This window comes from Barbatula barbatula, assembly GCF_947034865.1.
Source record: "Barbatula barbatula genome assembly, chromosome: 7".
Classification (NCBI taxonomy): domain Eukaryota; kingdom Metazoa; phylum Chordata; class Actinopteri; order Cypriniformes; family Nemacheilidae; genus Barbatula; species Barbatula barbatula.
The window spans coordinates 14,715,588-14,735,653 of record NC_136770.1 but is presented as its reverse complement, the minus strand read 5'-3'; the positions used below and the strand labels follow the sequence as shown (position 1 = coordinate 14,735,653).

Genomic DNA, 20,066 nt, shown 5'->3' with positions numbered 1-20,066 from the left:
CACGGGGCTTAGACCGTATGTGTAGACCCTCAGTCCGGGGTCACAATAAAAAAGACTCGGTGTTTGGCCACTAGGTGGCGCTATAATAGCAAAGAACTCGAAAAGGGCTATAACTATGCAACCGTTTGCCCGATCGACTTATTATTTGGTATGGTGTGTCTTTGTGTCATGCACCGTGACTGTATAAAAGGACTTTGGCGTTTCTCAAAAAACATGGCCGCCATCGGCCAATGAATTTTGAGCACTCATTAGACAGGGTTAACGGAGGCCGAAGGAAAACGACACTCGCTGGGCTTGTTCGACTCGTAGTCCTGAAGGTCTGTAAGAAATATGAACTCATTCGGCCACCGGGGGGCGAAAGAACGTTTTTGCAGTGCATAAACAATTGTGTATCACGTGACATTTGACATATACTCAAACTATTTACATCATATGATAGCTCTTCTCATTCTGAACAACTTTGCCTCTGGAAATGCTTCTGTCGATCAAACGGTTCGTGAGTTATCGCTGATGATGTAAAAAACCTACTTTCGCGAACTAGTCCCTGGTTTTTCAACCGATCGGAACCAAACCAATACAGACGACTTCTGTGGAGTGTGAATGTATATAATCATTGAAAAGAAATTGAAATTTGTATTCATACACGGTAGGGGGGGGGCAAAACTGAACTGGGCGGAGCCTAAGACACTTAAACAAAAGTTGTTAGAGAAGGGTTTGAGATAGCTTCACGGGGCTTAAAACATATGTGTAAACCTTCGCTCTGAGCTCACTGTAAAAATAACACGGTGATTGGACACTAGGTGGCGCTATAACATGAACAATGGCACTAAATACTGTAAATATGCAACGGTTATACAGCTACAGGCTCTGATACGCTTTGAAAACAAACGTCTCGGCCCAGGAACTTCAGACTTCTTGAGTTTGAAAGCACCTTCTCTTCAATTTAAAGGCCAACAACAATGAAAATCGGATACTCATTAACGAATTGTCCAAATGATTTGACAGTCAGAAAAATAACATTCTTGTAGTATACGTGCATGTTTCTGTAAGCATGCATAGTTTCTATGAGTTCATACCTGTCATTTTTCTGTGCGTGTGTGTGTGTTGGACTTTGATCCTTAATGCGTGTTTTGAGGTGTGACCCCCTAACCTGTTCATGAATGCACAACTGCTTTTGACTGCCTTTAACCTCGAAACCCGATAATTGCTGCTTGCAGCTATATTTACTGCTTGCAGTTATATTTATTTATTGTTCTTGGACTTTATTTACAAACAACGATCATGCGCTGGCATACAAAACACTTGGGACTGTCATGACCCTACCACAAGACTAGAAAAAAGTGACTATGAGAGGCATGATCATGACAAAGCCCTAAAATGTCAAACATTAAACATTTAGCTACTTTCATCACGCTGGCTCCTTCACCGTTAAAGCGGACCAAAACCTCAGCTTCTGTCCGTAGCAAATCCTGCCTTCTTTCATTTGTTTGACCTCAATTAGATTGATATTGAAGGGCTCATACATATTAAACTTCATTCCCACCTCCTTGCTGACAAAACATACCAATGAGATCGTAGGAAATAGGAATTCACAGGAATGAACCACCTTGTAAAATAAATACGAATACCCATCAGATTGTGTTAATATATATTTATAAATATGAAAGATCCTGCGTATTAAACACGGGACAGCTGATTTACTTCAAGATTTGGCATGTGAATTTTTTTATTATTTATTGTGACAATTGTATATCGTTGAAGAGGTCTAAGTCTCTAGAATACATATTTCATCACCTTTTTATAGAATAATGTATGTAGGAAGAGTAATTGATTGATAAATTACAAGAGTTTTAGCACTTCTTAAAATTAGGTTCTTGGTATAAATGCCTGAAATAGCATCAGACTTTCTATTTTTGTCAAGTGAATTATGTTTTTGGGTCTATGGGCAGCCGCACATCCTGGTTGCTACATGGTCACAATTCCAAATATATGAGGAGATTCAACACCAGAGTATTTCTTTTTCAGAAACATGTTTGTAATAAAGTTTGAAAGAGATGTTTGGACACTTTTTGGAAGGGTTTAACAAGAATGTCCGCAAATGTTAACTTAAGTATGCTGAATAACCAGCTTTCCTAAAATGTTGTAGTTACACTTTATATTACGGTTCCCTTGTTACACATGTTACATGTATTTACTATAAATGATGCAAAATTACTTTACATGATCTTTTTTTATTTAAATTGAAAATTTGAGTTGTACTATATGCATTGTTTTGTCAGTGCCCCTCTTTTTGAGAGACTCTGTCGATGATCTAAACAAGCACATGCTAACATCGCCCCCTGTTGGCGTCGACTACTACAAACAGAGTTCTTTCTTGCCAGGTGATGCCATAAAGTATTTAATGCTCATTGTTAATATTTATATAGGAAAGAGCTGGTGATAGACATCTTATGCTAAAGCAATTCCCAAGAAAGTCAAGAAAAGTGAGAGAAACAAGAAAACTGTAGGCTTTGTTATTTAACACTAGTCCTGTTTGCAGACTGGTAATCCTGATTTTGACATTGAGGGTGAGTTAACTTTTCAGGTTAGTCGCAACTGTCGTTGTCCGAGGTTTGGTTCACTTGCTTTCAGTTGGTTTTTGTGTGTTTTGGTGCTTTTGTTATTTTGTTCATATCCAAATCCATTATAAACTTCACGGCATGTGGATCCGCTTCTCTGCCTGGTTACTCTTGTTACACCAATAATAGGAAATGCATAGTTTTGAAGTATGTTTATATACTGTTTGTATTATTACTACTACTGTGTGTTTAGACTTACAGACGCATCGTTTTTTAGTCTCTGCAGCAGTTGATGCGGCTGCCAGTATTGCAGTGGTGTTGCGCTTGTCTGGCTCCTCTCCACATCTTCGAAGACACGAGAACAGATCTACACAAAACACATATAATGGGGGTTTCATTTGGATATACATTTGAGATTTGGAGGATTATGCTAGCAATGTCAAATTATTTCTTTGTTTCCCTTCCAAAGAATGCACATCTTCACTTCTGTTTAAAATGTAGAAACTTTTGACTATGTTTTTCATGGTGTTAAAAATCTTTTAATCTGAACCTGTATGTTTAAATGTTTAAATTGTTTTGTAGATTTCATGCATTCTGACTTCTTTACCCTAAACGTGCTGGACTCTCAAGCTAAACATGGTCAACTTGTCAAAAAACGAGTTGTACGTATGGCGTAGTATTCCTGTGCTCGGTTGACTCCGCCAGGGTTCAGAAAGTTTCTTGATAAGGGTTCTTATTTCCTTATTGGACAATTCTCCCATAAAAGCACGCCCACATGTCTTCCAGCAGCGAAAGAGCATGCCCACGCGTCAACCAGCCAGTGTGAGGAAGAGCACGCCCATCAATGCTGTTTCACTGCAGGTTTAGCTGTGTTTGTTTGCTCTCTGCCTGTCGGTGATAAATGTTATATAAATGGTGGATATAACAATGGATTTGGCCCGGTTCCAGCGCTAAAAGATGCCGGACATGTATCGGACAAGGTCAATTAAGTCATATGTTTGTGTTTTGTTAGCAATCGACACGTATGTGCATAATGTAAACAACAAGAAAGAATAATCCCATGATGTATTGTGTGCTTGTGCTGTAGTCCCCCCCTCCCTGCAGGCCTCCAGCAGCTCTTTTTTCCCCGAAAATAATAGTACAGCTGTAGCTCTCTTTTATATATTTGACCAAACTAAATACTCTTCGAAGATACAAAGGTTGTAATTCTACTGTATAGGTATTCAAGATTAATATGAGATTGACAGAAACTGCGTTTGTTCAAATTGCATTAAATGTATGAAATATAGCAAAATATGAATTGCTTAAAGAGTGAATAAAAAATACCTTAAAGATTTGTAAAATAATATGCTTAGACAATATTCAAGAATCTGTTTTTGCAATGTTCATTTATGATTTTATTTTTCTAATTATAGGTGTTCTGTGTGCATTATGGTTGGCCAGACTGGAATCACACTTAGTGAGCCTGGAATGCATTACGTTTATGCATTTAGCACTCAAATCCAAAGTATAATAATTTAACTTGTTATATAAACACCATGTACTGTGTTTTACCTTTCTTGTGTTTTTCTTATTTTCCCCTGTAAAGCTGCTTTGGAACAATTCACATTGTGAAAAGCGCTATATAAATAAAATAGAATTGAACTGAATTTATTCAACTGACCTTTTTATTTTTTTCATACAGAATGGCTCCCAGCTTGTATTAAAGTCCTGAACATTTCAAACACCCATGTATCTGGCTTGTAAATAAAAGTACGAAAGAAAAGCAGCCACATCGTCTGGTTTTGCAGGTGGAAGATCTGTCTGTGAATGTACCGCTCACTGTTAAAAACTGTATAATTCATTGTTATATTAATCCATACATATACTGGCAAAAGGAACAGAATGCACATGCAAACAACCAAATAATGTTGGGTGCACAGCCAAACATTTTATTAGGTGCATTAGAAGGTGCATAAGCATTGCTTCTGTACTATAATGTTAAAAGCAGTTAAATATTTAATTGGTCGCCTTGCATTACTACATAAAACGTATAAGTGGTTAATCTGAAATATTTTGTTGAAAAATTGTAACTGTGTTGTTTTATTAGTTTATTAATTTTATAACGGCTCCTGAATGTTTTCTCCTTGAGCAGAAAAACCACGCTTCAACTGATGCCTTCTGTATTTGAATGTCTTCCTTTCTTGCATGCGAACAATCAACATCACAAACATCAAATGTACACCGTGAAAAAACTGAAAATAAACCAAAATTACAATCAAATTCGTGATGAAGTGATTTTGCCATGACGTCGTTCAATATATATCTTATTAAACTTAAATCAAAATACACATTAAATTATAAATAAAACATAACCAACATATATGCAAGCCTACCGTGTGCTTTCCTATCAGGATTCAGGAGACACTAGGAGACATTTTTTGATCAACAATCTTCTAATCTTTACACCTCTCAATTCGTGTGTGACACCTCGTGTTTCACTGTTTTTTGGTGTTCACGCAAAAATCAAATCACAAAAAAAAAAAAAAATCAAATCACATGACCAGTACGTCTTGTTACTCATTTTCTCCAGTAGGTGTCACTATTGCCAAACTATCATCCAAATCAAATATACAATTCCCAAATAAGTATTCATGTAATACATAAAACAAACAACAACAAAACCTTACAGAATGTGACAAATATTCAGCAACAAACTACACTGTCTGCGACAGCTACAAATTTGTTTTATTAATTTGAATATTTGTTTAATTTTATAATTCTCAAAATGTTTATTTTGTATTAAGGTAACGGGATATTTTGCCCACGAATACATTTATTGTGTAAAATAAAATATAATCGATTTCAGAATGCACGCAGAACATCAATTTCAAAGAGATTTTTCCTTTATACAATAACATACACTCACCTAAATGATTATTAGGAACACCATACTAATACTATGTTTGACCCCCTTTCGCCTTCAGAACTGCCTTAATCCTTCGTGGCATAGATTCCACAAGGTACTGCAAACATTCCTGTTTTTTTGGTCCATATTGACATGATAGCATCATGCAGTTGCTGCAGATTTGTCGGCTGCGCATCCATGATAGAAATCTCCCGTTCCACCACATCCCAAAGTTGCTCTTTTGGATTGAGATCTGGTGACTGTGGAGTCCATAAGAGTACAGTGAACTCATTGTCATGTTCAAGAAACCAGTCTGAGATGATTCGCGCTTTATGACATGACGCATTAACCTGCTGGAAGTAGCCTTCAGAAGATGGGAACACTATGGTTATAAAGGGATGGACATGGTCAGTATCAATACTCAGGTAGGCTGTGGCGTTGACACGATGCTCAATTCGTACTAATGGGCCCAAAGTGTGCCAAGAAAATATCCCCCACACCATTACACCACCACCACCAGCCTGAACCGTTGATACAAGGCAGGATGGATCCATGCTTTCATGTTGTTGACGCCATACGAATGTCGCAGCAGAAATCGAGACTCATCAGACCAGGCAACGTTTTTCCAATCTTCTATTGTCCAATTTTGGAGAGCCTGTGCGAATTGTAGCCTCAGTTTCCTGTTCTTAGCTGTCAGGAGTGGCACCCGGTGTGGTCTTCTGCTGCTGTAGCCCATCCGCCTCAAGGATCGATGTGTTGTGCGTTCAGAGATGCTCTTCTGCATACCTCGGTTGTAAATAGTGGTTATTTCAGTTACTGTTGCCTTTCTATCAGCTCGAACCAGTCTGGCCATTCTCCTCTGACCTCTGGCATCAACAAGGCATTTGCGCCCACAGAACTGCCGCTCACTGGTTATTTTCTGGACCATTCTCTGTAAACGCTAGAGATGGTTGTGCTTGAAAATCCCAGTAGTCCAGCAGTTTCTGAAATACTCAGACCAGTCCGTCTCGCACCAACAACCATTCCATCTTCAAAGTCACTTAAATCACATTTCTTCCTCATTCTGACGTTCGGTTTGAACTGCAGCAGACCGTATTGACCATGTCTACATGCCTAAATGAATTGAGTTGCTGCCATGTGATTGGCTGATTAGAAATTTGCGTTAACGACCAGTTGGACAGGTGTACCTAATAAAGTGGCCAGCGAGTGTATATGTGCAGGAGTGGGCAGGAATAATTGCAACATTAGAGTGGTAAAAGAAACAAGTGTGAATGAGTAATTGTTATTTGTGTTAATGTAACTGCCGCGAAAGTTCAAATTCTCACTTTGCACGTTGGCAGGCAGATTTTTTTGTGCACGCTCTCCGAGACGGAGTGTCACACGTGATGCGGCAAGTGTTGGAATAAGCGCACAGTTGCCGCTTTCTCTTGTAGCTTTGTGCAGTTGAAGCCTTGTTTATACTTTCGCAATTCGCATGGATACGCCGCAAACCTGATTACTGCGCGCACTCCTCATTAAACCGATGAGGCTTTTATGCTTGACATGCTCTCCGTTGTATAAATCTGTACACCACCTGGAGAAGTACACCATCAGTTATTTAAAATATAATTGACTGTGTTATTGAGTTTCTGTTACTGAGTTCGAGGTAATGATGGTGATAAAACATAATAAATTAAGATTTTTTTGTAGTTGTGTATTTCCTACCGGGTAGGGGAAGGGAAGATGTAAATAAAATGAAAACGAAAGTTTCTAAGCAGTTAAACACCTCATGCTTTTTGGCATTCAGAATAGGCCCAGATAGATTTCAGCCTAATAAGGGTACCTGCACTGAATCACCAATTTCACATGTATTTTGTGTATTTTCAATGTGGCGATGGCATACGGTGAAAGGAGATTAATCAAAGCATGAGCCGACTACGCCACCCCGGATAGGGCCAGGGACCCAAAATTAAGTAAATCACCAAAAGCTCACAGGTTCGTTATTGGCTGAGACAGGTAGCAGACAAAAGGGAAGCTGGTAAACAATTTATTTCACACACACCATCTAAAATACAAAATCACATTTAATTAAAGTCATTAAAAGAAACAGGCCATCATCTTCGTACAAAGCATACACACACTTAAAACGTCCAACCCAGAATTGGGGAAAGTCGTCTGATTGATCCGACAACCGTTGTGCTCACTCACGTCACCACACGCCAAATGTTTCGATATTGTGGACACTACAAACAAGTCAACCACAGCACCACATACAGAGGATCTCGACCGCGACTAATTCCCCCTAATTCTGGAACGAAAAGAAAATTAATAAACTCAATCCCAAAATCACTTACACAAAACAAATTAAACCAAATCACTTAAACAAAACAAATTAAACCAAATCACTTAAACAAAACAAACGAAGTAAACAAAATCACTTAAGCAAAACGAAGTAAACAAAATCACTTAAGCAAAACGAAGTAAACCAAATCACTTACACAAAACAAATTAAACCAAATCACTTAAGCAAAACAAATTAAACCAAATCACTTAAGCAAAACGAAGTAAACAAAATCACTTAAACAAAACCAAATCACTTAGGCAAAACGAAGTAAACAAAATCACTTAAACAAAACGAATTAAACAAAATAAATTTTAAACAAAACGAATTAAACAAAATCAATTTAAACAAAACAAGTTACGCCCAAAATGACATCGATAATAATAGCTAGTCCGGTAATCACCAGTCCTCCGAGAAAGAGAGCCAAATGTCGTGCCTATAGACACGCAGAACGCGATATCGAAGCACGTCAACAGACACTAAATGGTTATTATACACTGGAAATAACTGCCAGCTAAATGGGAATAGATCCTCCACACCAACCGGGACAAAGACGCTGTCCCAGGCACGGCAACGAGTGAAAGAGCAAAAACGGAAATAAACACGACTCTACGGACTGTCCACTTCGGTCCGGAACAGTCAGCTTCATGCATCCGCTACGCAGTGAAATGAAAGTGGAAGGTAAATTAAGCGTCGCAGTAAAAGTAACGGGTCTGGAAACAACCCGGTTCAGGAATCCACTAGGCAGTCAGGTAGGAGAAATGGTAAGTTGGACGAATCAGTGCGAACAATAGTGGCACTGTCTATCTCGGAAAACACTCCAGTTCAAGCAGTCGTTATACATGCAGGTACGATAGCGCTAGTCCATAAGGGAGAATCACAGCCCCAAATAGCGCCGGTATCAGCCTGCGAACTGGCGTCGGTTCAGCCTGCTGCAACACCTCCAACACCCAAAGTCACTGCAGCTAATGACCCGTAATGCACCACGCACTTGACGCGGACTTCACTAATGGCTCTCGAAAATACATGGCCATTCACAAATGCCCGCAGTACTCCTCAACCACACTGTAATTTAAATGCATCTCCATTTACCCTGTTTGACATTAAATATCAACACTTTAACTGCCACTGGTAGCTCTTACCTCTTGGACGTGTAGCCCAACCCACCGGAAATAAAGGTACTCCCGGAAGCCCTATAGGACACACCTGTGTGACATGCCAGTCCTATCTACCTTTATACCCCCGGACCGTACCATTTCCTCAAACATAGGTGGGTCAGGCAATCGCATCACCACAATCTACCCCCCCCACAAGTCATCGTAGTCCCGACGATGAACAACGTAGCCTCAAGGTCTGAAAGCCATAGCACGATTTAGCCCTGAAGTAGACCCAGCAGAAATCTGATGAGCCTCAGCCCCTACGGTCCGTGGTAAATGGTACAAATTCGTATGCTGCCCGGCCCTAGCACGTCTAGGTCTAACGATCCTTTCGGAGATACTAGACGGTCCGATAGAATCTGGTACTACGTCTAATGGTACACTTACACTCCTCTCGCTCCCCCCAACTGCACCCCCAGGTACCGCAGGACTCGCCCTTACCTCTGGCGATGCTCTATTCACCCCAATGCTCTCTGGAATTTCTGATGGGGCCTGGGTCACCACCAAGGCTAAATCCCCATCCTCAAATTCCTCAAAGCCTTCCTCTCTTACTGAAGGTACTGGCAACTCCGGCCAATCCTTAAAGGACTCGGTCGGCATGGGATCCCTTTGAACTCTGGGTTTTAGGGACACTCTATGCACGTTACGGACTTTAGTGAGATCCTGCACTGGTGCTACAGAGTACACCGATCCCCCATCCCGTGGCACTCGAACTACCTGATAGATGATCGAGCTCCACAGATCCTGGATCTTATGGCGCCCGGAGAACCCACGTTCTCGCAGATAGACCCTTTGGCCCTCTTCTAGCGGTTGCTCTTTTACCCGTTGATCATGCTTCGCCTTGCGATGCTGAGCTGCGGCCTGCAACCGCTCACGGGCACCTTCGAAGGCCACTTTAAGGCAAGCCTGATGCTCTTCCATCCAATGATGGACTCCACCAGCCACTGGTTCTTGCACCCGACCAAGCAAGAAATCCACAGGCAGTCTAGGCTCTTGCCCGAACATCAAAAAATAAGGACTCTCACCGGTGGCTTGATGGGGAGTGGTATTATAGCAAAATACCACCTGGGACAAACAAGAGGCCCAATCCCTCTTCCTTCCAGTGGGCAAGGTCCGCAACAAATTGTGCAGGGTACGGTTAAACCGTTCACACTGGCCATTACCAGCTGGATGGTATGCGGTAGTACGAGACTTACCCACCTGGTAAAGGGTGCACAACTGCTGGATAAGATGCGATTCGAAGTTACGTCCCTGGTCCGAATGGATACGGCCTGGGACCCCAAACTTAAAGAACCATTCGTCAACCAGGACGCGAGCCACAGTCGCCGCCTGTTGGTCCCGAGTAGGGATTGCCACTGTGAATTTACTAAAAATGTCTGTCATTATTAACACGTTTTCATGCCCCGAACGAGAAGGTTCTAGGACCGTAAAATCAATGGCCACTATCTCATTTGGACGGGAAGCTAACAGATGGGCCATGTAGCTTCTGGGGACTGGGGCAGCCTCTTTGGCTTGCTGGCACCGCTCACATTGCTGTATCCAACGGGCTACATCGGCCGACATCCCAGGCCAGTAGCACCGCTGTCGCACCAGTTCCAAAGTGCGCTCGGTGCCTTGGTGCCCATGACACTGATGCAGTTGGGTCAACACTTCAGTCTGTAACACAACAGGCAGCACCAGCTGCAACACCTTTGCACCACCATCAGGACTGCAAACCCGTCGATATAATAGGCCCCCCAGTTCCTCCAACCGCTCCCATTGCCGGAGTAACACCAACACTAGCTTGGGTAACTGTCGTCGTTCTTGGGGCCCTGGGCCTTGCCCTTGGCGCCAAAATTTAAAAGCTGAACTGATAATGGGATCCTCCTCCTGTAATCGAGCCAACTCTGGTCTAGATCGATTTGGCATCACCTGCATGGCCCTCACAGTGGTGGAGTCTGCCCGATCCACCACTCCAGCACGCCTAAGCAGTTCAGGAACTAATGTTCCCAACGAGCCTTCCCTTTCCAGGTACCGTTCCTTAGGAGTCATGCGTGATAGCGCATCCGCATTCTGGTTAGATCTCCCGGATCGGTACTGCACTTCGAAATCAAAGGCCGCTAGTTCAGCTGCCCATCGCTGTTCGGTGGCACCTAACTTAGCAGTCGCCAAATGACTAAGGGGGTTATTGTCTGTACGAACGATACAACGATGGCCCAATAAGTACTCACGAAACTTTTCAGCCATGGCCCATTTTAGAGCCAAAAACTCAAGCCGCATAGAACTATAGGTAGCAGTGTTACGCTCTGCAGGACGCAGGCTACGGCTGGCATAGGCCACTGGTCTCACCTTGCCCCCAATCTCTTGAGACAGTACAGCACCTAACCCTACATAGCTGGCATCGACTTCCAAGATAAACGGTAACTTAAAATCAGCATATGCCAGGACTGGTGTGGTGGCAAGCTTAGCTTTCAGGGTCCGGAATGCTTGTTCACACTGTTCGGACCATAACGCATCCAACTCCTGTATCTTAGTTCTCCCCTTCCCTTGTCCTACCTCCCCTACCAGCCGATGCAACGGTGCTGCTATCTGAGCAAACCCTTCCACAAATCGCCGATAGTAACTACCAAATCCCAGAAAGGTACGTAGCTCTGACACAGTCTTGGGGCGTGGCCACTGCGCCACAACCTCAACCTTTGCCGGGTCTGTGGCCACTCCTTGGGGGGATATTACGTGTCCTAAGTACTGCACCTTTTCTCTAAAAAATGCACACTTGGCCAAGTTTACCTTAAGATCAGCAGCCCGCAACCGTTCCAGCACCATCCTCAACCTCTGTAAATGATGTTGCACAGAGGAGGAATAGACAATAATATCGTCTAGATACAGCAGGAGAGACTGATGTTGCTGGTCGCCAAACAGCCGTTGCATCAACCGCTGGAAGGTGCCTGGTGCGTTACACAAACCAAAAGGCATACGGTTCCATTCATATAAACCAAAAGGTGTACAAAAAGCTGTTTTGTAGCGATCAGCCTCTGCAACCGGGACTTGATTATATCCGCTGGCCAGATCTAGCGTAGTGAACCAGCGAGCCCCTGTCAATGAATCCAATGTCTCATCGATTCGAGGCAGTGGAAACGAATCTTTCCGAGTTTTAGCATTGAGTTGGCGGTAGTCTACGCACATGCGTAGGCCACCGTCCTTCTTCTTAACCAATACTAATGGGGAGGCGTACGGGCTACAACTTTCCCGGATCACTTGGGTGTCTAAAAGCTGGCCAATATGAGTCTTAACTAACTCATATTCAGATGGAGGAATCCGTCTATAGCGTTGTCGAACAGGCGTCTCGTCGATTAAAGGAATTTCATGGGACAGGAGGTCGGTACAACCCAAGTCTCCCTCCCCAGCAGAGAACACCGCCTGGAATTCCTGAAGGAGAGCCCTAACCTTGCCCTGTTCCTCATCCGACAGCCCTGACAGTTCTATGTTCTCGACCTGTGCTGCCTCAGGGGCTGCCATCATATCACAAGTCACTGTGATAGCAGGAACCGCAGATACCTCAGTCAGTCCGGCAGGTGAATCCACCAGATACACTTCCCGCAACTTCCCGAGGATGGTTTTCGGGTATAAAACAGCGTCGAGAACACCCACATTGACAACAGGCACCCAAACCAAACCACCGTCGACATACACTAACGACGGAGAGGCCAATAAGCCAGCAGGCAGACCAGTGTCAAGGGGCTCGAATAACACGATCTTATCTCTAAACATGGACGAACATGTTGCTGTTACAAACTTCATAGTGCCCCCTGGAACGCGACAAACCCGATGCCCACGGACTCTTACATTGCCCCCGTATGCCAGAACGCCATCTACTTTCTGACAGGCTTGGAAGGCCCGAGATATTCCCACGTCTTGGGTCACTAATGGTAGCTCAAATAGGGTCGGTCCGTACTGCCCGAAAAGCTCACGATAACAGCGACCAAGAACATTCATTCCCAAAATCCCAGGAACACTAGAATTACCCCCAGGTGGATCACGCACAACCAATATGCCACACCCTGATACCACACGATCACACAGTTCAACGTCCAATTCCATATACCCTATATAAGGGATTTCCAGTCCATTGGCTGCTCTAAGCTGTAACCAATGACAGTTTTGTAATCGACGCTGGCCCCATGGTTCGAATCCAGACCGAAAACAACTCTCTGTAATGGTCGATACCATGGAACCAGTGTCTATCAAACAGGGTATGGGCACACCGCCAATATTTGCAACTAAATGTGGGCATGAGGAGACTAAACGAGGCACAGAACCGCTGGCACGAAAATCACAAGAGCCATTCTTACCTCCAACCGAACTGAGACTCTGCAGTCCGGTGGGTACTAGTTTTCCGGCTGGTTAGGGACACTTGACCTAGCATCACGAGATATCAGGTTACTCCGGGAATGGTTTTGAGGGCCAGACGAATGGGGCTGCCACTGACAGTCTCGAGCAAAATGGCCAGGCTGTTGACACCGTCTGCAAATCACGTAACTAGAACGCAGTGGCTGACCACGAGACTGGGGACTATGGTTACGGGCTAAAGTCTGAGAAAGCTGATCAATTTGCTGTTGCTGTCGAATCAGCATGTCCTTCAACTCCCTAAATTCCTGTGAATGATGTCCCTGCTCAGGATTTACCCCAGAATCATCTTTAACGCCACATTGATGTCCCTGCACCAAAGGAACAGACTGACTGCGCCCCCGTACACCGCCTGGCACTCCCTCTCTCTCCCAGCGAATTGCTTCCCCTCGGACATCTAACAGTGTTGCAGCAGGCTGACGCCTTACCAATTGTTTCAATTCTCTGCGCAAGGCATTATCCAACACACATTCAATAAACTGATCCCTAACTACCACCTGCGCATCTAAAATGGCATGCGGAGACTGTTGTTTAAGCTTATCAAATAAACTCAAGAGCGCCAGGGAGAACTCTTGTAACGTTTCTCCCTCCAACTGTCGCCGTGAGTAAAAGGCTTCTTGAAGCGTAATATAGGACTCGAGACAGCCATACACTTCACGCAACGCAGAAATAATCTTCTCAGGATTATCTTTATCAGGGCTCGGCCGATATTTAATCTCATCCCGAGCCTCTCCCTCAAGATGATCAAACAAAAAGAAAGCCTGCTCGACAGCCGTCATCGTCCGCATGCGCATGCACGCCTGAGCTTCTTCGACCCACTCGTCAATGCCTACACCAGACCTACCATTAAATTTGGGACAGCGCCGTTCACGAGGAACAAAAACAAAGCGCTCAACGGTGTTAACATTGGATCCTACAGATATAGGCGTTAATGGCCGTGACGCACTACTAGAGCCTGCGCCAGGATCAAGCAACTCAACCGGTGTCTGCTCCTGTCGCAGTCGATCGTTATCGGCCTTCAACTGAGCCACAAGGTCTCTCATTTCCTGTAATTCAGCCTCCATCTCTACACAATATAAGGGGTAATCACCAGACGCGTCTCCACCATATGGTCAAGTAGAAGAAAGAAAATATATATATGTGTGAAAAAAAAATACAAATCCCTACGTCTGTACCCGTACAACAGCCAAGACCCTGCCGACTACGCCAAATGTGGCGATGGCATACGGTGAAAGGAGATTAATCAAAGCATGAGCCGACTACGCCACCCCGGATAGGGCCAGGGACCCAAAATTAAGTAAATCACCAAAAGCTCACAGGTTCGTTATTGGCTGAGACAGGTAGCAGACAAAAGGGAAGCTGGTAAACAATTTATTTCACACACACCATCTAAAATACAAAATCACATTTAATTAAAGTCATTAAAAGAAACAGGCCATCATCTTCGTACAAAGCATACACACACTTAAAACGTCCAACCCAGAATTGGGGAAAGTCGTCTGATTGATCCGACAACCGTTGTGCTCACTCACGTCACCACACGCCAAATGTTTCGATATTGTGGACACTACAAACAAGTCAACCACAGCACCACATACAGAGGATCTCGACCGCGACTAATTCCCCCTAATTCTGGAACGAAAAGAAAATTAATAAACTCAATCCCAAAATCACTTACACAAAACAAATTAAACCAAATCACTTAAACAAAACAAATTAAACCAAATCACTTAAACAAAACAAACGAAGTAAACAAAATCACTTAAGCAAAACGAAGTAAACAAAATCACTTAAGCAAAACGAAGTAAACCAAATCACTTACACAAAACAAATTAAACCAAATCACTTAAGCAAAACAAATTAAACCAAATCACTTAAGCAAAACGAAGTAAACAAAATCACTTAAACAAAACCAAATCACTTAGGCAAAACGAAGTAAACAAAATCACTTAAACAAAACGAATTAAACAAAATAAATTTTAAACAAAACGAATTAAACAAAATCAATTTAAACAAAACAAGTTACGCCCAAAATGACATCGATAATAATAGCTAGTCCGGTAATCACCAGTCCTCCGAGAAAGAGAGCCAAATGTCGTGCCTATAGACACGCAGAACGCGATATCGAAGCACGTCAACAGACACTAAATGGTTATTATACACTGGAAATAACTGCCAGCTAAATGGGAATAGATCCTCCACACCAACCGGGACAAAGACGCTGTCCCAGGCACGGCAACGAGTGAAAGAGCAAAAACGGAAATAAACACGACTCTACGGACTGTCCACTTCGGTCCGGAACAGTCAGCTTCATGCATCCGCTACGCAGTGAAATGAAAGTGGAAGGTAAATTAAGCGTCGCAGTAAAAGTAACGGGTCTGGAAACAACCCGGTTCAGGAATCCACTAGGCAGTCAGGTAGGAGAAATGGTAAGTTGGACGAATCAGTGCGAACAATAGTGGCACTGTCTATCTCGGAAAACACTCCAGTTCAAGCAGTCGTTATACATGCAGGTACGATAGCGCTAGTCCATAAGGGAGAATCACAGCCCCAAATAGCGCCGGTATCAGCCTGCGAACTGGCGTCGGTTCAGCCTGCTGCAACACCTCCAACACCCAAAGTCACTGCAGCTAATGACCCGTAATGCACCACGCACTTGACGCGGACTTCACTAATGGCTCTCGAAAATACATGGCCATTCACAAATGCCCGCAGTACTCCTCAACCACACTGTAATTTAAATGCATCTCCATTTACCCTGTTTGACATTAAATATCAACACTTTAACTGCCACTGGTAGCTCTTACCTCTTGGACGTGTAGCCCAACCCACCGGAAATAAAGGTACTCCCGGAAGCCCTATAGGACACACCTGTGTGACATGCCAGTCCTATCTACCTTTATACCCCCGGACCGTACCATTTCCTCAAACATAGGTGGGTCAGGCAATCGCATCACCACATCAAAATACAAAATACTGTATTTGTATTTAAATAAATTTTTCCACACAGTATTTTGTATTTGTATTTAAATACACTTTTCCACACAGTATTTTGTATTTTAAATACATTTCCATGTATTTATGCCCATCCCTGTCAGGTAGGCCGTGGCATTTAAACGATGCCCAATTGGCACTAAGGTGCCTAAAGTGTGACAAGAAAACATCCCTCACACCATTACACCACCACCAGCCTGCACTGGTGTTTGTAAACCCTAGAAATGGTTGTGCGTGAAAATCCCAGTAACTGAGCAGATTGTGAAATACTCATACCGGCCCGTCTGGCGCCAACAACCATGCCACGCTCAATTGTTTAAATCACCTTTTTTTCCCACTCTGACATTCAGTTTGGAGTTCAGTAGTTTGTTTTGACCAGGACCACACCCCTAAATGCATTGAAGCAACTGCCATGCTATTGGTTGATTAGATAATCATATTAATGAGAAATTGAACAGGTGTTGCTAATAATCCTTTAGGTGAGTGTATGTAGATTTAATAATAGCGGATAAAAGCGCTTGCAACATGTGTAAATGTAAAAAATATTCACCTTTTCGTGAAGAACAAAATTCAAGAAAATGTTTCGCTAGGAATTACATCACTGTAAGGAATTACACTCTTTTGTAAGTGAGATTGTGTTGGACCGTGGGGTGTGCCGGAAACACGAGTAATTCTGTCTTGGCCGGGTTCAGCTGCAGGTGATGCTCTTTCATCCAAGCTGAGATTTCATCTAGTCAGGCTGTTATGCGAGCTGCTACAGTGGTATCGTCTGGGTGAAACGAGATGTAGATCTGGGTGTCATCAGCATAACAGTGATACGAGAAGCTGTGTGCCTGTATGATGTGCTTGAAAAAGAAGCAACTGCCATGCTATTGGTTGATTAGATAATCATATTAATGAGAAATTGAACAGGTGTTCCTAATAATCCTTTAGGTGAGTGTATGTATTTTAATAATAGCGGATAAAAGCGCTTGCAACATGTGTAAATGTAAAAAATATTAACCTTTTCGTGAAGAACAAAATTCAAGAATATGTTTCGCTAGGAATTACATCACTGCCTTTTCTTAAAAAAGTACTGGATTTCTTCAGCTTTATTTGCAAGAAAAGCTGTTGAGATGTTGATTATGTCAGTTAATGTGAAGAAAAGGAGCCTGCCATGCAGAACACTTTTTTTATTTGTACATTAGTCCCAGGAACAAAGAGACTTCTTAAACGGTATTGAGACATGGTTCTCCTTGATGCCACACACATAACAACAAAATACGCCTTGCCACTTCTTTGGATAAAAGCATTTGCTAAATGACTAATGCCAAGTTTCATAGACAAGGCTTAAGGCTAGTCACAGACTAAAATGAATGTTTGAACAGTATTTCCTGAAAATAACTTGCCCTTTCATATCTTAAAATATAACAGTGCCATTGTTTTGTCTCAAGATGCATACCAGTAATGTGTTTTTCTAAGTTATTTTTATAAAAGGTTATTAAATATATATCCTAATTTAACAAAGGTCCTGGCTTAAGCTAAGCCCTGTCTGTGAAACCTGGCCACAATGTATAACTAGTAACACAACAATACAATGAGAATCCATGAGAAGTTTGGGGAGCAGTACGCGATATGTCATACAAAGAACAATAGTACAACAGGTGCTTATACAAAGTTACTAGTTTCAACAAAAGCTAGACCACTACCTGTTGAGAGAAGGGGTCGAGGGTTAGTGTACGTTTTTTCTTTCATAGGTTTGTCAAGTATTCGCCGAAGAGGTGTGTTTTAAGTAGTTTTTTGAAGGTTGTGAGAGATCCGGACCGCATTGGGAAGAATGTTTCACCAGGAAGGAGTAGTGAAGGAGAATGAGCGGGAAAGGAATTTAGTGTAGGAGGGTGTGAAAGTGTGCCGCCGCAGATCCAGTAATAGTCCTGTATTGAATATGATCCGGGCTTCAACCGGTAGCCAGTGGAGAGAGATGAAAAGGGGTGTCACATGAGCCCTTTTGGGCTGTTGGAAGATGAGGCTTGCTGCTGCGTTTTGAACCAGCTGAAGTGGTTTGATAGCCTTTGCAGGAAGACCAGCAAGGAGAGCATTGCAGTAGTCCAACCTTGAGATTACCAGTGCCTGGACAAAGAGTTGTGCCGCATGTTCAGTGAGGTAGGGTCTAGCCTTGCGAATGTTAAATAAGCCAAATCGGCATGATCACGTTGTCTTTGTAAGTGAGATTGTGTTGGACCGTGGGGTGTGCCAGAAACACGAGTAATTCTGTCTTGGCCGGGTTCAGTGGCAGGTGATGCTCTTTCATCCAAGCTGAGATTTCATCTAGTCAGGCTGTTATGCGAGCTGCTACAGTGGTATCGTCTGGGTGAAACGAGATGTAGATCTGGGTGTCATCAGCATAACAGTGATACGAGAAGCTGTGTGCCTGTATGATGGGTCCTAAGGATGTCATGTAGATGGAAAAAAGCAGCGGTCCAAGCACCGATCCCTGAGGGACCCCAGTGATCATATGGTGAGCGGTGGAGAGCGAGCCCCTCCATGACACCTTGAATGATCTGCCAGTAGAGGTTCGATTGGAACCAGTGGAGAGGGGAGCCAGAGATTCCTAAGGATGACAGGGTTGCTACCAGTATCTGTTGATTGACAGTGTCAAACGCTGCAGATAGGTCTAGCAGAATCAGGACCAAGGATTTGGATTCCGCCTTGGCTAGCCGCAGTGATTCTGTGACCGATAGCAGTGAAGTCTCTGTGGATTGGTTTGTTTTGAAGCCAGACTGCTTGTCATCCAGTAGATTGTTCTGGGATAGGTATGAGGAAACTTGGTTGACAACTGCCCTTTCAAGAGTTTTCGCAATAAAAGGGAGGAGAGAGACAGGTCTGTAACTGTCTGTAATAGTAGGGTACTATTTTGTGGGTTTCTTGAGTAGGGGCGTGACCTGGGCCTGTTTGAATGTGGATGGGAAAGTGCCGGTGAGCAGGCAGGTGTTGATGATGTGTGTGAGTGCAGGTGTGAGTGTGGTCTGAAGGAGATAGGCGGGGATTGGGTCAAGCAGACAGGTGGTGGGGTGGCGAGAGAGAAGTCGGGTGACTTCATTGTCAGACAGTGGGGTGAAAGAGGAGAGTTCGGTGTTAGAAGTGAGGGTAGTGTGTACGGAGGTCTGCGGTGCTGAGAATTGTTTGCTGATGGCTGATGTTTTCTCAGTGAAAAATACCGCAAAGTCCTCAGCAGTCAAAGAGGTAGTGGGCAGAGGAGGGGGGGGCAAAGAAGAGAGTTAAAGGTCTTAAAAAGCTGCCGAGTGTTAGGTGCATTGCTAACCTTGGTGGTATAAAAAGATGTTTTCGCCATGGTAACACTAGCAGAGAAAGAGGAGAGTAGTGATTGGTAGTCCCCTAGATCAGCAAGACTCTTGGTCTTGTGCCATCTCCTTTCAGCAGCCCTAAGTGTACTCCGTTGTTCACGGAGGATGTCAGAAAGCCAAGGGCAGGAGAAGGTGGCACGAGCTGGTCTGGAGGACAAAGGACAGAGATTATCAAGATATCAAATATCAATTACGTTATGTTACAGTAAACGGCTCGTTTTTTGAAAAGAAAATCAGATGTCGGAGACAGTCCTGTGCAAGCAAAAGCCTCGAAGTGTGCAGTGAGAAAAGCCTTCGGCAGCCGTGACAACCGTACCACCGCGGTGGTAAAGTGCCATGACGGTGGTGAGCTGTCGGTAGTGCTTGTCACTGTGACAAATTAAATAAATAAGTGTATTAAAAATTATAGTTGTGTTCAAGATT

The 20,066-nt window shown here is 43.4% G+C and overlaps 1 protein-coding gene and 1 long non-coding RNA gene across 2 annotated transcripts; both read right to left on the bottom strand.

The window, feature by feature from the left end:
* Positions 1–7,457: 7,457 nt before the first annotated feature.
* LOC306896137 lies at positions 7,458–9,560 on the bottom strand. The gene is made up of 2 exons (XR_013786875.1): positions 8,908–9,560; positions 7,458–8,830 (listed from the first exon to the last, which is right to left on the bottom strand). It is a non-coding gene; the product is annotated as an uncharacterized lncRNA (long non-coding RNA).
* A 3,726-nt stretch (positions 9,561–13,286) lies between these two features.
* LOC306896973 (uncharacterized protein) lies at positions 13,287–16,230 on the bottom strand (the record flags this gene model as incomplete). The annotated part of the gene is made up of 2 exons (XM_079461386.1): positions 16,113–16,230; positions 13,287–16,035 (listed from the first exon to the last, which is right to left on the bottom strand). The coding sequence occupies exon 2, from the start codon at positions 14,367–14,369 to the stop codon at positions 13,287–13,289; it is 1,083 nt and encodes a 360-aa protein (XP_079317512.1). The 5' UTR covers positions 14,370–16,035; positions 16,113–16,230.
* Positions 16,231–20,066: the final 3,836 nt, after the last annotated feature.